We start from the raw sequence: 22,076 nt of genomic DNA, 5'->3' as shown, positions 1-22,076 counted from the left end.
GTGTTGCTCCCGGTCTCAGTTTCCCCATCTGTGAAATGGGGCTAATGAGGCTGACCTCCTTCAGGCAGTGTCGGTGACCTCTGGGGACAGGCAGCAGCCTTGGGCCGTGCACGCTGCCAGCACAGGGGCTGTCCCCGACCAGGACTGGTCGAGATGTGTGCTGGGGTGGGATTTCAGGGGCTGTCCAGGGCTGCGCTTGCAGAAGCTTCGCTGGAAGTGAAGCTTGTAAAGACCGAGGCGAGACGTCGCCCCGCATCCCGTCTGCGTGCCCATCCATGCGGAGCGTGGCGGGGAGGAGGGAGGAAAGCCGGGAGGAAGGAGCGAATCCGACTGGCGAGAGCAGCGAACCCGTTCCCAATCGCCATCAGCGAAATCATGTCAGACAGCGGCACTGGAGCGCGGCAGGCAGCTCAGCCCCCTCCGCTCCCCGCACCCCTCCACCCCCCATCCAGCCACCCGTGTCCCCCTCCCCGGCCACAGCCACTCCCGCGCCGGAGCGGAGCGAGGCCGTAACTCGGCACACGGGTGGGAGCACACAAAGCGCCTCTGCAGCTCAGCCCTGCCGTCCGTCCCTCCCGCGCCGCTGCGGGGGGACAGTGCTGGGGGGACGACGACGCACCCCCTCTGCCACCGGCCTGGGAGGTTCCCAGCTCAGCCCCAGGCTTTGGGTTGATATCACCCTCTTCAGCTGTGTTTAGATTGTTTGATTTAAGGGTTTAGGGGCTGTGTGCCCCTGCAGAGCCCAACCGAGAGGGCAGGGGGGAGCTTGGGGTGGAGGCAGCGAGGCCATGTGTGTGACGGTGGTGGCGGCTGCATCGGTGCCCGTGGTGGATGTCCCCTCCGTGCCCATGGCTGACGTGGTGTCCGTGCCCGTGGCCATGACTGATGTGCCCACGGCAGATGCCACATCCACGCCTGTGGTGGATGCCATGTCCATCTCCACGGTGGATGCCGTCTCTGCACACAGCAGGTCTCCAGGTCAGTGCCACTGTCCCCAGGACCCAGACACCCCTGAGCACCGACCGCATCCCTCACACCCTGAGCCCTGGCCCGGCCGTGACACGGACCAACTGCCTGCAGCCCTGTGGTGTGGCACCGTGGGGACTCTGGTGACCTGGTGCAAGAGTCACACCACAGACCCCAGCCGTGGGGCTTTGCCCCATGCCGACACCTCCAGCACTGCACCGCGAGGTCTCATGGCGTGGTCCAGAGCCATGATTTCTTTGCGTTTATTACGGCAGCGTGTTGGAGCACCCCATTATCCAGAATACAACCCCGGGCCCCAAAGCCCTCTGTGTGCATGACAGCATGAAGGACGGGGTGGGAATGGCTCGCTGACACCTCCAAAGTTTCCTGCTGCTTCCACCATGCCGCAGCTCTCCCACCCAGGAGGCCTCCTCGGACCCCCTCAGCATTTGGTGGGGGGGGGGACACAGTGAGGCGGCTCGGGGGTCCCCGCAGTTCCCACATCCCCCCCAGGGCCGGGTGTCTGCACCTTCTCCAGGGCCCCCCGCCCTGTCCCGCCGAGGGGTGCGGGGTCCCTGTGCCAAGCAGAGCACCCCGGGGGGGGGCCAGCGGAGCCGCAGGGGTGAGGCGAGGAGGCGCGGTGATTCAGCGGGACACGCAGCCGGCCCCGTGCCTGGGCGAGCCGGGACAGGACGGGCACGGGCAGGGCCCTGCCAGGGGCGGGCAGCACCCGGGGGTGCAGCGCCGAGCATCCCTATGCCAGAGCCGTGTGCCCCCCACCCCGGGGGTCGAGCAGCCCCCCGAGGAGGCACCGGGCATCTCCGCCCTGCCGGCAGCCCCAGCGCAGCGACCCTGTGCAGCGCCGAGCACCGGCACGGCGGGAGCGGCGGGGATGGAGGAGGAGGAGGAGGAGGAGGAGGAGGAAGGGCAGGAGGTGGGGCTGGAAGTGAAACCGATTTGGGGGGGCGGAGCGGGCTCGTCATGTGAACGGCCGCATGCTCGGGCAGAAGTGGGTCACCGGCGCCGCGGAGGGGCAGGTGCCAGAGCCGCCCGGTGCCTCCCGGTGCCTCCCGGTGCCTCCCGGTGCCGCCCGGTGCCGCCCGGTGCCGCCGCTCCCCGCCCCGCCGCAGGGACCCCCGCACCGCCCCATGCGCCCCCCGGCGCGCTCCTGACCGCCGCCGGCCACGATGCGAGGTGAGTCCGGGGGGGTCTGGGGGGAGCGGGGGGACCGCCCGGCTGCGGGGTGGCAGCGGCAAAAGTTGTCCCCGGCCGGGGACACGGGGGGGACCCGGCATCAGCCCCGCCGGAGAGGGACGGGGGGGACCCGCATCAGCCCCGCCGGGGGACACGGAGGGACCCGCATCAGCCCCGTGGGGGGACACGGGGGGGACCCGCATCAGCCCCGCCGGGTCCGTCTGGCTCCTCCAGCTCCCCCCTTCATTAGGAATAAAATTCTTGTTTATTTTGCTTCGCTTTCCGATGCCGGCTTAGACCCGCTCTTAAGCTTTTCCTCGCACTAAACCCCTTAATCTCCTCTTCAATATGTTGCTCCCACCAGGGCTGGATTTATTGTGGCTTTTTTCCCCCTTTTTCCCCCTCCCCGCGGTGGCTTCGGGGGCGGTTTGGGGTCGGGCCGGTGCAGCCGGAGGGAGGCTCCTGCGGGGACAAGCGAGGGACCAGCCGCAGTTTCGGGTGCCCCTTGTCCAGGGAAGGGGATGAGTCGCGATTTTATCCATTATTAAAGGCGATTCCTACTTCTCACCCCTCCGCTTTGCAAAGCAGGCGGTTGGGAGGAGGAGGATGGAGAGAGGAAGGCTTCAGCGGGACGATCCACCTGGGCCCGGTGCTGGTGACGCAGCGGTGGCCAGACCCAGCTTTTCCTGTGCCTGTTCCCAGCTGAGCTGCTGGGACCTGACACCCTGGGTTGGGATTTTTATCCCCCTTTCAAGTCATTTTCCATCATCTCTTTCCATGCCCGAGCCCTTCGCCCCTGCCAGGACTTGCTCGTGCACATCTTTAGGTGTGTTTTTTGGGTGCATGTATTTAGGTGTATTTTTGGGTGCAATACTGAGGTGTATTTTTGGGTCTACGTACAGGGACGTGCCTCTTCGAGCTCCTCAAATCGCTTTTCCTCCCTCCCCGGCGCGACTGCAGGTGCTGCGGCTCTGCCACCCGCCGCACTCTTGTGTAACGGTGGGGTCGGGGCTGGGCGAGGGCGAGGCGAGCCCCCCGCGTCCCCTTCCCGCCCCGTGGCATCCCGGGATTTCACCTTTATTAGTACGGAGGGAAGCATTAACGCCTGCCTAATTAATAACACCGCCTGGCTCTTACGTAGCACTTGCACAGCCGGCACTGGGCTTAATTAGCAGCTGGGTGAACTTTTCCTTTTTTTAAAAAAATTTTTTTTCCTTTCTGCCCCCCCCTCCCCCCCATTACTGTGCGTTGGCCCTAATTAAGGGCCAAACCCCCCTGATATCGCATCATTTCCCCCCATCAGGCATTTTTCCCGCAGTTCTGCCTGGCGCAGGGTCCCCCTCTCTCACCGAAGCCCAAGTGCCGCATGGCGACACCAAATTGATTAAATTTCTGTTTTCTTTCCCAAAACTGCCACCGCTCTGCCCCATTCCCCAGGGGCCACAGCAGCTCCTTGCTCCTGTCCTTCCCCGCGCCGCGGCTGCGCCAGGGCCGGGCGAGAGGCTTTGCCTTGTATAATCCTATAGGGTTTCCAGCCCTCCTGCTCGCTTGTTTTGCAAGCAGCGTGGCGAGGAGCGTGCGGTGGCTCGGCAGCCTTTCCGACTTGTCCTAGTGACCTAGATCTGTCATTGGAAAAATCAGAGAGGGTGGAGGAGGAGCTTCCCTGCCCGTTTAGGCAGCGTGCGCACGCTGGCGCGGGCGAGGACGGTTGGCACCCATCGGCCCTCCCGCACGACGGCTGCGCCCATCCCGGGTACCGCGGGATGGGATGGGGATGGATGGGAAGGGGATGGGGATGGTCGTGCCCTTCACCTCCCAAAAATAAAGTTGGAGGAGAAGGGTGGTCACCAGTAGCGTGGGGTCCTGAGGGATCCAGCCAGGATTTGGGATCCTCAGCCCCGATAACCTCGGGAAGCGGCAGCACCTGGAGGGGGAAAGCGCAGTGATGGGGGGACGTTGGTCCCTGTCCCCGCGGGTGGCAGCAGGTTAACCCCACAGCCTGGCCAGGGCCGTGCTGGCAACATCCCCTGCCCGTCCTGCCTGTCCTGCCTGCCCCTCCTCCCCATCACATTTAACTTTGAACTTGGCAGCGGCTATTTAAAGATCTGCTAATGTCTAAATCGCCTGGTTTATTGGATGTGGTGAGTGGAGCCACTCTCACTGCCTTTATTTAGCCCCATGGAGATAATTCCCCTCTGATTTAGCCGCGGGGCCAGAGGGCTTCTCCTGCCACAGCCTGGTTTCTCCCCACTCCGGACCAGTGGCAGGTCCCCCTCCCCGCCGCCGCACCTTTGCCACCCTCCTGCGCCAGCCAAAGTGCAAAGGGCCGCGTCCCGCGCCGGCAGGGCTGGCCTTGGAGCGGTGCCGCGCGGCGCGGGAGCCGCTGAACCGGAGCAGCCGTTGGGGAGCCTCATCGCCTGCCCGCCGCTGCTTCGGGGTGAACTGTTTGCTATGATCTCCAAGCCGGGGACTCACGCTGCACCACGGGACAGGGAAAAAATGGCACCTTGCTGGGGATCGGGGCGGCTGCGAGGCCACTGGCCATGTGGCCATGAGCGAAGGTGGCTGTGGGTCGCTCTGGGGCAAGGGGAGAGTGGCTGAGCCCCGTTCTGGCCTAAAGTTTCCACAAAATCTCTCCTAATCAATTAAGAAATGGATCTGCACCTCCAGCATCACAGCCTAACCCTGGGCCAGACTTCTGTAATTTAAATTTTCCTTATTGCCCACATGGCCCCGCCCCGGTGCTGCCGGTGCTCCTGTGACCTGGAGCTGGTTCTTTGACCATCACGCCGGGGCCGTGCGCGCTGCAAACCACCCCGGCCTCACCCAGCCCCAGCCCGTTTGGGGTGACCCACGGGGTGCACAGATGGGGATGGTGATAGCTGAAATGCTGGGGTGCTGGGGGACCCCGGGGTCTTGCAGCACAGGAGCCTGTTTAAGAGCAAAACCAACAGCAGATGCAAAGGGGTGATCATTCCCTTTATTTACTTATTTATTCCTCCTCCGCCACCCCTGTCCCCCAGCCACCTTCCCAAAATACAACAGCAGCTGGTTGCTGGGGGGAAGCGCAGTGGCTCCTGGAGGAGCAGCGCTGGGCTCCGGGGTCGGAGGTTGCTGCAGGGGACGAGGGAGCAGAGCCGGGTTTTGGGGCAGGGGTGGGGAGGTGGGATGGCATCGTAGGTCCCTGCGTGTCCCCGTGGGTCCCTGCGTGTCACCGTGCAGCCTGGACCCATCGTCCTCCCCCTGCTCTGGATGCGCTGTGGGGATGCTGAGCCGGAGGGGAGAGGACAGTGGTGGTAGAGCATCAGAGCATCCCCCTGCCCTGGCTGGGGCTGGGGAGGGGAGGGAGGGCTGCGGGGCTGCTAATTACCGGAGGTGCCCATCCTGCGCATCGATCGCGGCGCTGGGATGGGGCACAGACCTACTTTCCCAGCAGGTTCGCTGGGTAATGAGCCAGGGCACTGGGGAAGCCGCCTGCCCCGGCTCTCTCCCCGGCAGCCGAGGGGGCATTTGGGGCTGAGATGGCCACGGGGGCACGGAGCCACCTCCAAAGCACCTGGAACTGGGCTGCTTGTGTCCCCCCCCCCACCCCCAGCAAGGGGCACCCGGGCCTGGGGGAGTGGGTTTGCTCCCGTGGCCTCATGTGGCTCACCCAGGGGAGGGGGTGGCCACATCCTGAGCCCAGCCCCATGGGTTGAGGGGTGCACAGGCTCACCCCGGGGCAGTCTGTGCAGAGGGCTTTGCAGGGACCTGCCAGTGCCCCCCAAAACACCACCACCCCCCCAGGAGTCCTCACCCCTCAGCCAGGGGCACCCAGTCCCCATGGAGCTGGCTGGAGGGGGGGCAGCTACAAAAAGTCTCCAGCAGCAGTGGGGTCACAGCACATCCTCAGGCTCAGTGGGGTGCTGAGGGTTTTGGGGGGATCCCCCTCCCAGCAGTGAGATCATATGGCCGAGGGGGGGGCATGGAGGAAGAGGAGGATGGGGCTACCTGTGGCCCCTGCGCTGCAGAGGGAGGGTCCAGACCCCCGTGGCCGGATCCTGTGGGCCCTGCCTTGTTTTGGGGTGCAAGAAGGATGCCCGCCCTCGGGGCGGAGGCGATGAAGAGGAGGGTGTGCCAGGGCGGGAGGAAGGCCGACTCTTGCTCCTGGGAGGGCGGCTCTGGCTCTGCCGAAACCACCGAAACCACCGGAGCCACCTGCCCCGTTTGGGGCAAACGGTGCTGGGCTGGAGGGGCCACACACGGCCGGGTCTGGGGGGTGACAGGGGACCTGGGGAGCTGTGCCCCCCACAGAGAGCTGCATCTTGGGGTGTCATCGGGTGTCCCCAGCTCGTGGTATCACCCCAAAATGCCCCAAAGGCCCCGTCCCCGGAGGCAGGAGGTCGGGGTCCAGCCCCGGCTCCCTCACGGTGCGGCCGCAGCCATGGGAAGGGTTAATGGCCGCGGTGTTACACAAGCGCATGGGGCCACGGGCAGAAAGTGTGTCAGTGGGACACGATGGCTCCAGCCACGTGCAGCCACCGGACCGGGGGCCAACCGCCACCCGCACGGCCGAGCCCCGTGGCCGGACGGTGCCGCGGTGCCGCTTACATAAGGACTGGCTGGTGGCAGTGGGCTGGGAGTTGGGCAAGAAATATTTACAGAGGGAGGAGAGCAAATACCGCGGCCGGGACATTTTAATTGCCGGCTGGAGATTATTATTTATTTTTTTTAAACCTTTTTTTTTTTTTTTTTTTTTTTCCTGCCCCCTATTTTAGCCCCACCAGCCCCGGGGAGGAGTTTCGCTGCCCTCGCCGGGCAGGGGGAAGGGGTTCACCTCCACCTAAATACCCCCCACTTTTGCACAACGTGGCTGATGCTCGCAGTGTTGTGGTGGGAGGAGGACGAGCCCAGCGTTGTGGTGGGGAAACTGAGGCACAGCATGGGGGGGCCATTCCTGGGGTGTAGGATCTACTGTGATGTTTCTCTTCCAATTGTGGTGAGATTTGGGGGATGCAGGGTACAGTTACGGCCACCCCACCAGCACCCACATCCCTCCTTGCCCTGCTGGGTTTGCCCCAGGGGGATGTTTGGCCCCGGGGGGTCCTGGGGGGGACATGGCTGCGGCACGAGGGGACGCTGAGGGAGCCAGCACAGTGATTCAGCCAGGGCTTACAAATAGAGCAGCAATTAAACGCTGTTCTGGGCTGTAATTGCCATCACGCCGGGGTTACGGATGTATCTCCACGTCAGTTATTTGGGGCGAACGTCTTACGAGCGGGTCAGGTGCCGGCGGTGGGCACGGCCGTGTAATTAGCAGGATGCTAATTAGAGCCCCAAGAGTCTGTGGGCACACGGCGAGCGGTTGAGGCTTCTCCTTCATGGCATCCAGGGGTGACTGTAGGCTCCAGAGGACCTGGGAGAGCATCATCCCCACACACCCTTAGCTCTGCCCGCGCCGGCTGTGGGGGTCTCTGGGGGGGGTTCCCCTCCACTGGGCCTGGGGGCGTGGGGGCAGGATTCGGCCACTGGCACCACACGAAGCCGTTGCCGTCGTTGGGAGCCGGCGAATGGCTTTTGGGGCGCCGTGGGGCGAGAGAGCGGCACCCTCGGGCTCTGCTCGGTGGGTGCTGGCGGGTGCGAGGGCCGCGCTCAGCCCGGCTGTTTTGCCGGGTAATTGTGGGGGGCCGGGAGTATCGGCCGCGGGCGTGAGGGCGTAGCACGGCGGCGATGCATCATCCCAGCGCTCCCGGCGGCTGCAATTATGTTGCATAACCAACCGACGCTGCTTCCTGCCGGGGGTGGCACCACCTCCCTGTGCCCCCCGCGGTGCCACCACCTCTGTCCCATCCCCGCGCTCCTCCCTGGGCCACAGGGACAGGGCTTGGGGCAGGGTGTCAGGATGGGGGGGGGTCCCCACGGTTTGCAGGTTGCACCCCTCTCTGGCAGCATGGGTGAAGGTGGTGGTGGGAGCTGGGGAATTGGGGGTGTCTCGGTCATCGGAGCCGGCTGGCCCTGCCAGTGCCGCCATCCCCCCACAAAAGGGGTGACCCCGGGGCTGCGATACCAGTGCAGTTGTGGGGGGAGCTGGTACTGGTGTGCCTGCAAGGATGCCCTGCCTGCTCCCTGCCCACCCGGGGAGGGGTCAGCTCTGCTGCCCCAGGCCAAAACTACAGCAGAGGCACAGGCAGAGGCTTGGGGCAGGGGCAGGGGTGGGATGTGACCCCCTTGGGTCAGGGGGGGACAACACGCAGCGCTGGCAGAAGCCCAGCTCTGCAGCCTCGGGAGGGAGAGGTGAACCCCAGATTTTGGGGTGCATTTGGGGCAGGAGCTGAGCAGCGAGTCAGTAGATGGAGGAGGGATCTGTCCCTCTGCTTGCACCCAGACTTGGTGTGAGCCCTTCCCCAGGGTAAGTCTACCGTGGGGGACACACACTGATGGCAACCCGGGGGGGACCAATGGCAGCCCCGGGGGACCGATAGCAGCCCCAGGGGACCGATAGCAGCCCAGCTGCCCCGCTGCACAGCGAGGCTCGTCTTCACCCAGCCCAACCTCCCCCAAAGCAGCGAGGGACCCCAGGGCACCACCGGCCGAGCGCTGGGGCTGTCACCCACAGAGGTGGCCTCTGCCGGCAGCAACCCGCAAAACGTGTCCCTCAACCAGAAGCGGTCGCTCTCAGGGGAGAAGAGAGGCAGAAGGGAATTACCCGAGCTGGGGATTTGCACAGGCCCAGGAGATTTGAAATAACCATAATCTGGCCACGGGGGTTATTTTGGCGCGGCAGCACCCTCGAGAGCGACGCCAAGCTGAGCCCGTCCGGGGGGCGCGGGGGCTGGAGTGGGGATTAGAGGGTGCAGAGATGCTGGGAGGCACGTACGAGTCCCAGGGGGTGCCCCGCATGCCTCCCCCCGCCCCGGCACACACGGGGTGGGCAGAGCCAGCCCAGATCTGGGGCAGCTGGAAAATGAGGAGGACGAAGCCTATTAGCAGCTCAGTGCCAGCGAAGCAGAAGCGGGGAGGGAAGCGGATTTGCGGGGGGAAGGGGGCCAGGACCTTGAGCCAGCAATGGCTATATCGGTCCTGGGTTTTCTAAGGAGCTGCTGGGGGGGTTGGGGGGCCCCCCAGACCCTCTGCTTGGGCCAGACCCCTGGCAGAACATCCATGGCTGCAGGGATGGGGATGGTCCCTGTGCCGAGGATGTCCCTGTCTGTGGTGCCCCCCCACATGCACACACTGGCTGAAAAATAAGGGGAATGATTCCAAAACGTGGTCCTGGGCAGATTGGTGCACAAATGGGCTGTACTTCTGTAGCCCAAAGGGCTTTTCTACCCGTCTCTTGGTGCTGGAGAGGATGGGGGAGCAGAGGGGGTACCCCATGCCCTGTGTGGACCTTTTTGGGGTCCTCCTGGAGGCACAGGCATCCTTGCGGGGTCTGCGGGAAGGGCTGAGCTGCTGGTGGCTCCAGATCTTGTGCCTCAGTTTCCCCCAGCTGCCAAGCAGGGCTGCGGCTGTCACAGAGGGAGGGCCATCTCCCTTGTTTGGTTCAGCGGTGGCCATCGTTAACCACTGTGGTTTTCCCCTTTTTTCCCCTCCGCCGCAGCCCAAATCGAAGTGATCCCGTGCAAGATCTGTGGAGACAAGTCCTCAGGGATCCACTACGGCGTTATCACCTGCGAAGGCTGCAAGGTGAGCCCAGGGACACCCGGAGATGGGTGCTGGCGGGCGGGCGGGCGGCTGTGGGGGCTGGCATCCCGCCGGGCACTTTCCCAACACCTCCCCATCCCGCGCAGGGTTTTTTTCGGAGGAGCCAGCAGAACAACGCCAGCTACTCCTGCTCCCGGCAGAGGAACTGCCTGATCGACCGCACCAACCGCAACCGCTGCCAGCACTGCCGCCTGCAGAAATGCCTGGCGCTGGGCATGTCCCGCGATGGTGAGTCGTGCCGGGGTCCCCAGGGCCTGTCCCCTCCTCCCCGGAGTGAGTTGGGCTGTTGGGGCTGAAGCTGCCTCCCCCATGGCACCAGGGAGTTTTTTGGGAAGGAAGAAATCCTTTTGCATTTTCCATGGGAAAATTTAAATTGATTCTGTTCTGTTTGACCCAAGGTTGGTCTGGGGTGGGGGGTGCATCCAAAGGGGTCCCTGCTCTGCTTAGGGCTCACACACCCCCAAACCACGCGCCAAACCAGGACCCTTCCAGGGCAGGCGGGCGGTCGTGGCTGCCGCTCTGTGGGGGTGAAGGTGCCCTGACACGGTTGCCCTCTCCTCCCCGGGCAGCGGTGAAGTTCGGCCGCATGTCAAAGAAGCAGCGGGACAGCCTCTACGCCGAGGTGCAGAAGCACCAGCAGAGCCAGGAGCAGAGCGGTGGCACCAAGGATGAGCCCAAACCCCTGAGCCGCGTCTACACCACCAGCGTCAGCAGCGGGCTCTCGGACCTGGACGACATCTCCACGCTGTCGGACGGGCTCCTCTTCGACTTCCCCCTCACCCCCGATGGCAGCAGCACCTACTACAACCTCGACCTGCTCGCCTCGGCGCAGCCCTCACCCGACCAGTCCAGCCTGGATGTGGCCGATGCCACGCTCATCAAGCAGGAGTCCATCTACGAGCTGATGCTGGAGCCGGCCCTGTTCACGCACAGCACGCTGGAGGGCGGCCAGCTGGCTGCCGATATCTCCGTCCTCGAGATCGGTGAGCATTGGCGTGGCCCTGGCGCGATGCCGGGCATGCAGCCCCGGGGATGGTGCTCAGAGCAGCCCCGGGTGCCTCGCAGGATGCATCCCTGGGTGCCCACACCGTGCCGGGTGCGCTTGCAGTGAGGGACCGACCCAGCCTCAGCTCTCAGAGCAGCCCCAAACCCATCCCCTCCTCCAGGCTGGGCACTGACGGAGCTCAGCGCACCCGAGGTTGTGCAGAGCTGACACCCCATCTGTCCTCGTGTCCCTTGTGTCCCCCCGACACCACACATGAGCCCCTCAAGCCCCAGCACCCCCCCAGGACACCCGGGAGAGGACGGCATCAGGGTGCGGGGACAGGGACACCAGCGGGGTCCCCAGGACTGCTCTCACCTTGCAGACCGGGTGGCCCAGAACGTGGTGAAGTCACACCTGGAGACGTGCCAGTACACGACGGAGGAGCTCAAGCGCCTGGCGTGGAGCCTCTACTCCCCCGAGGAGGTCCGCGCCTTGCAGAGCAAGGTGAGCACTGCTGCTGTGGCTCCCCCAGCTCCCCGCCACGGCCAGAGCTGCGGCAGCCCTCGGCAAGGGCCACCGCTGTGCCCTGGTGCTGCGCTGAGGCAGGGATGAAGGCGAGGAGGATGAGGAGGATCTTTTGGTGCTTTGGGAGCTGCAAAAGCCCAGTCTGGGGGCAGTTGTGGTGGCAGATCACACCCCGGGTGTCCTAGTGCCATCCCCCCTGTGGATGGCGTGGCGCCTGGGTCCCTTCCCTGCCCTGTGCAATGGGGTGGGAGGGACAGCAGAGCCAGGGTAGCGGGGTGACAGCGAGCCTTAAGGGACGTCCCTGCTGTGCCGGCAGAGCTGCGAGGCCATGTGGCAGCAGTGCTCGCTGCAGATCTCCAACGCCATCCAGTACGTGGTGGAGTTCGCCAAGCGCATCGACGGCTTCATGGAGCTCTGCCAGAACGACCAGATCATCCTCCTGAAGGCCGGTAAGAGCGGGGGACCCTGCCACCCACCCCACGTCCCTGCCCGCCTCGCGTCCCTGCTGTCCCCACCATGTCCCCAGTGCCTCTCTCGAGCAGCAGCCGCAGTGCCGAAGGCGTATCCCGTCTTTTCTCTTGGCTAGTGCTTTCCTTTCAGGGTCTCCCCTCCCTCACCACCCTGGTTGCTCCTGGGCTCGGCATCGGTGCTCAGGGAGCAGGTGCTGGGCTGGAAGGAGTTGAAGGTCATGTTCAATGGTATAGAGAGGGACATGAGGAGTGGCCGCCCAGGGCAAAGGCTCTTCTCCATGGATGCCCTCAACCAAATGTCACCCAGAAACTGGGATAGAAATGAGCAGAGTGGCTTTTACCCTGGGAAAAGGGGTGTCAAACCCAAAGGGGAGTGGGGAGGGAGAAGAGGAAAGGATTGGCTCCTTCTCCCAGCAAGAGACTGGGAAGAGGAAGACAACAGCAGTGCACACCCGTGTCCCCCACCCATCCATCTGCCCGAGCCAGCGACACCGTGCCCAGGCAAGGGAGCTGAATGTGCAAAAGCCCCAGAATGGCAAAAAAGGTGGAAAAGCTTCCCAGCTTCTAAACTGTCAGGGCTGGGGAGCTGAGAGCCTCACCCAGCCCAGGGGATGTGTGCCAGCATCCCGGCAGGGTGCCGTACCCCGAAGCCGAAGCTCGCCGTGCCTGATATGCTGGAGTTTAACTCATTCTTTCATTTCTTCCTTCCATTTTCTTTTTATTTATTTTGTTTTCACCCTCTCCTCTCTTGGTGCTCCGCCATGACTTTGATCAATCTCTGCCCGGCTGCGAATGCCTGGATAACATTTGCCTTTGGTGAAATATTGTGGTCACAATTGGAAACCTAAAAAAACCAACCCCCAAAACCCAAATTGGATTTATTGGAATAACCATTCTGTTCTTGGGAATGAACAATCTGGACTTCAAACTTGCACTGGGGGCTTTCTTCTTCCTTACATGTGTCCTGGGATCACGCCTGCCTGCCCTCGTCTGCGCTCTCTCTGCCTATGTCAGGTTGCCTCGAGGTGCTCCTGATCCGCATGATCCGCGCATTCAACCCCTTGAACAACACCGTCCTCTTCGAGGGGAAGTTTGGCGGCGTGCAGATGTTCAAGTCGCTCGGTAAGAGCCGCTTCACTGCGCCTCTCTCCGGGCTCTCCTCCCCTTTCGACACCCGGACAGGACCGGGGTTTGCAGCCAGGTGAAACGCAGCATCCCTGTGCCTGGGCTAAATCCCTGGGGGACCCCCCCAGCTCCCGTTGCGATCGGGTTGATGTGTGCCATGGTCAGGACCTGCTTTCCACCCCAGCCTGGAGCCCAGCGGTGCCGGGCATCCTCTGGTGGGGACCCCCCCTTCACACCCATCTCATCTCCCGAAAGCTTTCCGAGCCCTGGGTGCCACTGGGGTCGGCTGGTGGGTGGGAGTGTGGGGGTGCCACGAGGCAGTGCGGAGCCGTGACGCCCCCCCCTTCCCCGCTGTCCCCGTGTCAGGCTGCGACGACCTCATCGGCGCCGTCTTCGAGCTGGGGAGGACCCTGTGCCGCCTGCAGCTGTCGGATGAGGAGCTCGCCCTCTTCACCGCCGCCGTCCTGCTTTCCCCAGGTACTGTGATGTCCCCCCCACAGCCAGGACCCGCTGGGGAGGGGGGGTCTTGTGCCAAAGCTGGAGAGACCTCCCCCCTAAATCTCAGCGCTGCTTCCTTGGTGGATGATTTAAGTTATTGCCGGGAAAGGAGGTCGAGGGAAAAAATGCATCTGAAAATGCGCAAAATGTATCTGCTGAAACTCCTCGGTGGGAGGAGGAACCGCGTCCCCCTGAAATAAAGAAATGTACTTAACAGTGCAAAGCATACATCACAGTTTAGTCTTAATAATTGTCAGAAATTCATGTGTTTGAGCCCTTTCATTCCCTTTCACCCCGCAGCGGGGTGAGGGGTGGAGAGGGGCTGCCTGGCTGTGCTGCTGTCCCCAAAAGCATCCTGGAGAGCAGGAAGGGTTAAAAGAGCAAGAGGCCACCGCACCGTGCCGGGTCGTGGCCGCACTGACCCAGCCATCTCCCGTAGATCGCCCATGGCTGACGGAGTCCAAGAAAGTGCAGAAGCTCCAGGACAAGATCTACGTGGCCCTGCAGCACGAGATCCAGAAGAAACACTCCACTGAGGACAAGCTCTCCAAGGTAGCGGAGCTGCCCGTGTGCGGCGCGGGGAGGCCGGCTGGGGATGGCGCGTGTGCCACGGGGAGATCTCGGAGCTGGTGGCTGTGGCTGTGCTGGAGCTCGTTAGCCATGCGCGGGCGTTTCTCGGGGGATGAGCCCTGGGATCTGTTGAAGGAGAATTTCTCTCTCCAAGGCCCGAGCATCTCCATCGCAGTGCAGGCAGAGGCAGCCGCGCTGTGCTGAGCCCAGCAGTGCTTGTTTGGGGCAAAAGGAGCCATTTCAGGAATTCTTTGGGCAGAACAGAGCTGGGCTGGGGGGCACTGGGGGCTCCTTGTGCCATCCCAGGCGCTGGCTGTCTTGTGGAAAGATGTGAGTTTGGAGGCAAGGCCAGTGCCCCTGGCACCGGGCAGAGTCAGTGGTCCCCAAACCCACCTGCTTGTCCCCAAGGAGGGGGAACAGCGGTGTGGGGGATGCTACCCAGTGGTCACCAGCTCCTTCTTTCCCTGCAGATGGTTTCCAAGCTGCCCTTGATGAAGACCATTTGCAATCTGCACTTGGACAAGCTGGAATTTTTCCGTCTCCTGCACCCGGAGACTGCCATGAACTTCCCACCCCTCTATAAGGAGGTCTTCAACTCCGAGCTTCAGTACAGCGACCCACGGGAGAGCTAAGGCTGGGAGCCACCGGCCCCCTTCGAGTTCCCCAAAAATTTGGAGACGAACTAAACTTCAGAGGTTTGGGGCAGTTTATTTAAATCAAATAATCAAACTCAAGAGAACCCAGGGGGCTGGGGTATCTCCCTGGCCCCATTTCCTCGCTGTGGATTGCAATAGCTCTTGAATGTAAAGCACCTTGAAGGAAAAAGCAAACGGACTTTGCCATACCAGTGAAATGAATGTGAAATCTTCGCTCGGGAGAGGAGATGCTCCAGGCAGCGGTAAGGGACCGACTCCTCCCCGCAGTGCACGGATCCAGGGGAGCGCACGCCACGCACACGCCGCTGTGCTTGCGGCACGTTCCTTCCTGCTGTCCTGGCTGCACTCTCCATCTCTGATTTTTATTTTTTTTAATTATTATTTTAATTTTTTTTTTTTTTTACCCAAACACAAGGCATGGGATAAAGAAGGGGCAATGCAGACTCGGCTGGATAGGGGTGAGCCAGGCCGGTGGGAGCAGCTTTGGGCTCCTGGCTGGAGCCAAGGAGAGGGCGAAGGCAGAGCCTTTGCTTTACTCCTTCTCCCCTGGGTGCAGCGAGCCCACCGGGCACGGGGTGACCTCAGGAGCTTGGCCACGAAAGACCTGGCTGTGGCTGGGGGGGGAATCAGCAGAGGATTTTCCCATGGAGGAGGCTGGCTTGAGGGCGAGGATGCCCAGTGCAGCAGGGGAAAAGCTTTGCAGGGTCTCCGTGCCCTCTGTCACAGCATTTTCCCAAATGCCCAGCCAACTCCCCATCCAGCTGGCTGACCATGGCTTTTCGGAGCCGATTCGGCAGGTCCACCCGCCTCGTGCCACCTTTCCGCATCCCGAGCGCTTTTCAAAGAGGGGCTTTGCCCTTGCGACTGTGGCCAAATCCCAGCTCCTGGCTACTCCCTGCCGGAGGCGGCCGCAGGCGTTGGTGCAGGCGCTGGGGCTCAGTGCCTGTCCCCGCGTGTCGCCGCAGGCAGTGGCTCTTTGGGTGCTGGCTGTTGTGTGTAGTTTTCTTACTGATACCGTTAAAACTGCCCCGTGGCTCAGCACCCAGAGGAGGTTTTGTGGCCTTTCCTCTGACCGACCCCCAGCCAGTCCCACTGCCGGGTCCCCCCTTCCCGTGCCAGGACCACCGGGAGCACGGCCATGGCTACTGTTGAGTTGGACCCAGGTTTTTCACCCCCAAGGAGCTCTTTAGAACTGTTATTTTGGGATTTGTTCTCTATTTAGCAGGATCCAGGAGCTTTTTAGGGAGAAAAACTGCCCATTGGGGTCAAGGGAAAGCGAAAGGTCCTTCTTCCTTCCCTGGGAAGTCACAGCGTGGTCAGGACCTGCAGCTCCAAGCTTGGGAGTTTAAAAGGGCGAAGAAGGGATGGATTTGTGGGGCGATGTTGCAATAGCCCGCAGCTGGCGGGGTTGCTCGAAGGACTCTGGCCAGGCTCTGCAGATGTTTTTTCCGTCCCTATTCCTGCTCCTCCTGCGACAAATGCGAAAAGCTACAAGGGAAAAAAAACCTGTTCTGAGGCAGCCCCAGTTTCTGCTGACAAAGGGCTAAAAATCCCAAGCCCCTTCCCACTTTGTGTTGATTTCTCTCATGTCCAACCCCGTCCTCCGGCAGCTCGGATCATCTCTGAGCGTGAGCCGAAGACTGTCAATTCAATAATTGCACCCCTTAAACTAAATGAGCAGCTTTCTTAGCAATGGTAGGGGATATTCATGCTTTCAGTTAAAAGACCTCCTAAGGAAGACCGTGGACCAGCCTCGACCAGGGAAGACTCACCAGGAAGCCGATGGGATTTCTGCTTCGGTATAAGGCAGAGAAAAACTTGGGACTGTGCTATTCCCCGGCAGCTACTGTCCACCACGTACAGCCGTGTGCTTTCTGGTTTTGCTAACGGCCATCTGAACTGCTTCTCGGAGCATATCGGAGTTCGTCAGCCTTGTTTCTCTGCCCGATGGCGTTAGAGCCCAGGTCTCTGGTGAAGGCTGCTGACCCTCCCAGCGGCCCCGCTCGATGTTGAGTGCCAATGCGTCGTTCTCCAGCGCAGCGTTCACCAGGGTGGGGATGCGCTGTGCTTGTTTTCCTGCCCTCTCAGATCCTAAAGCTTGTGAGAAGTGAGAAGTCAGTACTGCCTTTTTCATTTAGAGGGTTGTGCCTTTTTTTTGAAGAATCATTTCCGACAGCACCGTTCGCTTCCCGGCTCCTCTTTGCAGGGAAAAGCACTCGAGAAAATGAATGTGCTTCGCGGAGGGGGCTCTCGCCCTCCGTTTCTGCAGCACAGCAGCACTCCCTTTCTCAGAGGAAACAGCCGCAGCTGTTTTGAAATGTTTGGGGGAAAAAAAAAGCACACACCCTTCTTTATGTCCTTGGTATTCGTCAGCCAACGTGCACCAATGGTCAGTGTCACCGTTTTCATTTCATCCGGCAAAGAAACCAAGAAAGCACCTTAAATCAGGAAAAGACTGAGCCCTCACCACCAGTTGCGTTTTTCTGGCTTACGACACAGCGTCCATCTCATGGGAGAGATTTTGGATTCTGAGCAATAAAAGCCCCCGTGGGAATCTAGGGAAGACTGGAAGTATTAAACATGTAAATCAACCTGCCAAACTGCGGGAACCTGCACTTTTAAGTTCTCTTTAAAGGAACCGACTTGTCGATTAAACGATTTCTTGCCTGGGACGGGCGGCGCGCATCGAAAGGGATGGCAAGGGCGCGTCAACCCCCCCGCGGCACCTCTGCTGGCTGCAGCCTCTGCTTTCGGCTCGCCCGAACGCGTGGGGCCGCGGTGGCAGTGCCAAGGTCCCTCACGCTCCCTCTGTGCCACCCAGAGCAGCGGCTCGGCAGAGCCAGGCATCGAGCTTGTAGGGAAAGGGCGAACAAAGAAGCCTGGGTAGGAAAAAAGGGAGATTTCCGCTCTCCCGTGTGCCAGAGCTGCGTGTGGCCAGTGGAGATGATGCGCGGGAGCCCCAAGACCCCCGACTTGCTTTGATGCTTGGGCCTCAGCGTCTCGGAGACGTTTCCATCCCACTGGCCACGAGACGTTTTGCCGCTTTATTTTCAAACAGACCTCAGCAGCGGTTCCCTTGAGCAGGGCAACCTCAGCCGCGAGGGATTGCTCTTTTCCAGACCAAGATTTTGTGTTTGTTTGTTTGCTCTGGCAGTTTAGCTGAGTGTGCATTTCCACCTCCAGAACCCTCACACTGTGTATAAAAACGGATAAAATATATATAATATATATTCTTGTGAATGTTGGTGCAAAAGAGAAAAATATATAAAGTTTCAGTTGGTTTTATGTTATTTTTTATCTATATGAATGAAAGAAAGAAATGGAAAACATTTTTTTTCCATTTACCACCCTCCACACACACCTACCTGTAGATACCGACAGGTTTTATGGAAATGTTTTACTTTTTAGATTTAGGAACATGCTTCTGTTCTCATTGAATGTTCTGTCTTGTAAGATTGTAATTTCTATTTTTTTAAAGAAAAGAAAATAACTAAATAAAATTTCCTCTTTTGGACCAGTCAGCTAGGAAGGGAGGGCAGGGGAGGGAGAAATGTTTATTTAAGGACAAAAGCATTGTCTGAATTTTTCATGACATTAAATAAAAAGTAATATAATGTATGGATGAAAAACTTTTTATTGAGGTGTATTCTATAGGTATATAGATGTATATTGCACAAAATCTACAGGGAGAAAAATAAAGTCTGTTTTACAAGGTTAAAAAAACCCAATAATTTTGGAAATAGTGACTGTGATTCCAAATTTTAGCAAAGGGTGAGACTGGAAGCAAAGCCCTCAAAGTCACAGAAAAGCCTTTTCGTTTCTTCAGCGGGGTCAGGACCAAGCTGTACCAGAAGCCCTGATCCAGTGCAGGATTTGGACACAAAGCTGGATTTCCGATGTTGTGAGGTATTATTGGGTCACTTAAAGCTGGGCACACGCTGGGAAGGATCCTGAGATCTGGGGAGGGGCTTCAACAGGGAAACCTCTGTTCAAACACCATCAAGGGGAGGACAGTGACCGCACCTGGCAGTACTGGGGACACATTTCGGGGCAGGGGGTATGTGGATTCGTTTTCAAACAGTACCCAGGCCTAGGAGGGAAGGAAGGAAGGTACATGCCCTGGATGCAAGGACTCAGGTGCAAGGACTCCTCTCCATCGGGATGCAGACGGTTGAAAGGTATCGCTGGGTATCAAGTGCGCAAATCTCATCCTCAGTTCCCCCTTCCCCTGAAAATCTCACTGGGGTGCATCATGCTCCCTGTGCAAATCAGAGCAGTTGTGTCCCTCGGCAGTGGCCGGGAGCTGCGGAGCAGAATAATGAAAAGGGATCCTTGTACCAGCAGGGTCAGTAAATCCCAGGGTCTCGCCGAATTCACCGACTCCCCAGCCACTGCCGCTCTGCCATTCCCAGGAGGCAGCACGTGTCCTCCTTCACAGTTCCCACCTGCAGAGTTTATATACTGCAGGATAAAACCTGGCTGCTACCGAGAGGCAGCAACAGCCAGAAACACGGCACGGCTCGTGGAGACGTGGGGAAGGGTTATCATCCCGTTGGGAGATGGAGGGAGGGGAGCTGGGGTGGCCGGGACTGAGGGACCACGCAGCCATGTGGGTGTAGCAGCCCACGGCCCCGCCAAGCCACCGCACACTGGCACCTTTATTTGGTTTTCCTTTTAAAAAATGTCTTTTTTCACAAAAGTTATGTTGGGTTGATTTTTTTTTTTTTCTTAATAAATAAATTAAAGCATGGGAAATTCCTTTAAAAATTCCTTGCAAAGACCTAGTCTTTAAACAAAACATGTTTATGAAAAATTGCCTTTCAGTCCCAGGCAGATGCTGGGAATTGCCGAGAGGAGTGTTAACACCCGCAGTCGGTGGGGGCCAGCCCAGGGCGGGTCCAAGCAGCCCCTGGAAGCCCAAACACCTTCACAACAGGCGGCCGCCCCGCTGCTCATCGCGCCTTCCCCCAGTAAGCACTCCCTCTCTCTTACTGGTGGCCCAGCATCTCCAGTAGCACTGGATTTACTGGGGCGGAGTGACCTCTACTGGTTTATAGCTCAAATACTCCCTGCACAGCTCTGATGCTTCCAGGCCGATGGAGGCAGGAGGCCTGATCCTTCCCTCCCCAAAACATCTGCCCAGCTGGCAAATTCTGCAGCCAGTGGCACCGCCTGTGCCCGCGCTGGGGAGCAACCCCAGCAAAGCCGGGCAGCCTGCCTAGAGCAGTGAGCCCCAAGACCTGTATTTTAGGAAAACTTCGCAGTCGAGGGGTGTGATGGCATCAGCGTTTACTCAGTTAAGTGTTAGAGGGTTGAGTCTGAATCACCCAGCCCCGAGCTGGGAGCGCTGTGTTTACAGAAACCGCAGCCCCAAGGCTTGTAAATGTTTTTAAAGTAGAATAGGGCTTATATACAGCCAAATTAACTGCATTTACATAGAGCTGGTGCCTTGGAGATGGATTGGTACCTATGTTAATGAGTCTGATGCAGTGTAAATAGAAGGGCAACGGAACTGGTGCAGGGTCTGGAGCACAGGTCTGATGGGGAGCGGCTGAGGGAACTGGGGGGGTTTAGTCTGGACAAGAGGAGGCTGAGGGGAGACCTCATGGCCCTCTACAACTCCCTGACAGGAGGGTGCAGAGAGGGGGGATGAGTCTCTTGAGCCAAGGAACCAGCGCCAGGCCAAGAGGGAATGGCCTCAAGCTGCGTCAGGGCAGGGTCAGACTGGCTCTTAGGAAGGATTTCTTTGCAGAAGGGGCTGTTGGGCGTTGGAATGGGCTGCCCAGGGCAGGGGGGGAGTCCCCATCCCTGGAGGGGTTGAAGAGTCGGGTTGACCCAGCGCTGAGGGATCTGGTGGAGTTGGGAACGGTCAGGGTGAGGTTCATGGTGGGGCTGGAGGAGCTTCAAGGGCTTTTCCAACTGAGATGATTCTGTGATTCTGTAAATAAGGAGCTACAGAACCAAAGAAAAGCACATAAATCCAGAATGTGTACATCGGGTTGTCAGGTGGCTGGGCAGGGGCTTCCCAGCACACCGCTGTGGGCTGCATCAGCACAAAGACTTCAGAGCGGTTTGTCTGTTGCCCGTCACCATCTCCTTCTCCTGACCTGCCGGAGGGAACTTACACCAGCACCGGGCACAGCTGGTGTTGCTGCTGCTGCTGATTTACCTGACTCAGAAGCGAAATCAGCATTTAATGGCACAAGTTATAAACAGCGATCTCCTCACTGACCCCACGGCCCTGGGCCCCGAGCCCAGCTGTTGGAACTGACCCTGGAACTAACTCGGTGGGAGCTGGTTTGCGGAAAACAGACTCTACAACTGGAATAGAGTTATACAGCAGGTATGTTTACTCCGGCGCTGGGGTGCAAGGGGATTTCTCCACAAAGCTTGCACACCCACCGCACATTTTACCAAAAACTTATCGAGCGTGGATATACATATTCACTGGATAACACAAACATCCATATGCATGAGTGAGGCTGGGTTAGTTCGAAAGGCTGGTGTCAACAGTTTATGTTCTCTTTGCACCTGCGCATTCCCTCCTGGTGGTTGTCTTCGGGGATCTGTGGGAGGAAGGCTCGTAGTCTTTCTCACCTTGGTTTTTTTTTTCCCCTGGAGCATGCACAGATTCTCTTGGCCAATTTCTTGAACAACAAAAATGTTTTTCAGCTGGTTTACTCATCCTATCTTCAAAGGGAACCAATGAAACTTCTACCATCCGTACATGGCTATCTTTACTCATTACCAAGGCCCAATTAGTCAGAGCACACCTGTTCCTCAAGGACAAAACCATGATATTTTGCTGAACGCTGCAGCTCTTGGTAGATTTTCACAGTAAACTGCTTTGTTTTGATGAACACAGCAGTCCTTGGTAAAATTCCACAGAACACTCTGGGCAAGCAGGATTCTTAGCAATATTAAAAAATACTATAAGTAATACTATAACTTGCTAGAAGTAAGTAAATAAGTTGCTAAGCAGTTTTCTATAAGTAAATAAGTCTCAAAACAAGTGATCATTTCCCTGACTCAGAGCCGGCAGCGGGACGTGCCTGGGGCCGGAACCCGCGGGTGCTGCCAGGAGGGGCACGGCAGGAGCCCCCCGTCCCCAACCCGCTCTGGTTACCTGAAAAGAAAACGATACCAGCCCCGGCCCTCCGCGCCGGGTGTGAACAGTTACGGGGGGTCCCGGCGATGCGGACCCGGGCCCGGCCGCAGCTCCCCGCCCGTGGCGGCCTCTCCTGGGCCCTGGCGCCACCGCGGAGGCTCAGGGGCCACCCGCGCACCCTCACCCCGGCCTGGTGAACGGGCTGAGACAAACCCACCCCCTCGGGCCGGCGAAGCCCCCCCACCCAGGGAGGCGGGCACCGCAAGCGGGCCCCGGTGCGCCCCGCCGTGAGGCCC

General features: G+C 59.8%; 1 protein-coding gene and 1 long non-coding RNA gene across 2 annotated transcripts; one reads left to right on the top strand and one right to left on the bottom strand.

Annotated features, from left to right (window-relative positions):
• The first annotated feature begins 1,930 nt into the window (after positions 1–1,930).
• LOC141916312 (nuclear receptor ROR-beta-like) lies at positions 1,931–17,953 on the top strand. The gene is made up of 10 exons (XM_074808678.1): positions 1,931–2,160; positions 9,740–9,825; positions 9,930–10,071; positions 10,413–10,826; positions 11,211–11,332; positions 11,670–11,802; positions 12,838–12,945; positions 13,315–13,425; positions 13,886–13,998; positions 14,487–17,953. Exons 1-10 carry the CDS (start codon positions 2,154–2,156, stop codon positions 14,646–14,648), a joined length of 1,398 nt encoding a protein of 465 aa, XP_074664779.1. The 5' UTR covers positions 1,931–2,153; the 3' UTR covers positions 14,649–17,953.
• Positions 17,954–20,998: 3,045 nt separating this feature from the next.
• Positions 20,999–22,005, bottom strand: LOC141916316 (uncharacterized). Its single transcript, XR_012621102.1, has 2 exons — positions 21,799–22,005; positions 20,999–21,238 (listed from the first exon to the last, which is right to left on the bottom strand). It is a non-coding gene; the product is annotated as an uncharacterized LOC141916316 (long non-coding RNA).
• Between the last annotated feature and the right edge of the window lie 71 nt (positions 22,006–22,076).

This window comes from Strix aluco, chromosome 29 (genome assembly GCF_031877795.1).
Source record: "Strix aluco isolate bStrAlu1 chromosome 29, bStrAlu1.hap1, whole genome shotgun sequence".
In the NCBI taxonomy this organism is placed as follows: Eukaryota; Metazoa; Chordata; class Aves; order Strigiformes; family Strigidae; genus Strix; species Strix aluco.
Note: the sequence above shows the minus strand (reverse complement) of the source record. Positions and strands in the feature narration are given on the sequence as shown.

Excerpts from the sequence above, each read along its gene's own strand:
- LOC141916312 (XM_074808678.1), top strand. Across the intron at positions 10,827-11,210 it reads TATCTCCGTCCTCGAGATCG|ACCGGGTGGCCCAGAACGTG; the intron begins GTGAGCATTGGC and ends CTCACCTTGCAG. Across the intron at positions 12,946-13,314 it reads GCAGATGTTCAAGTCGCTCG|GCTGCGACGACCTCATCGGC; the intron begins GTAAGAGCCGCT and ends TCCCCGTGTCAG.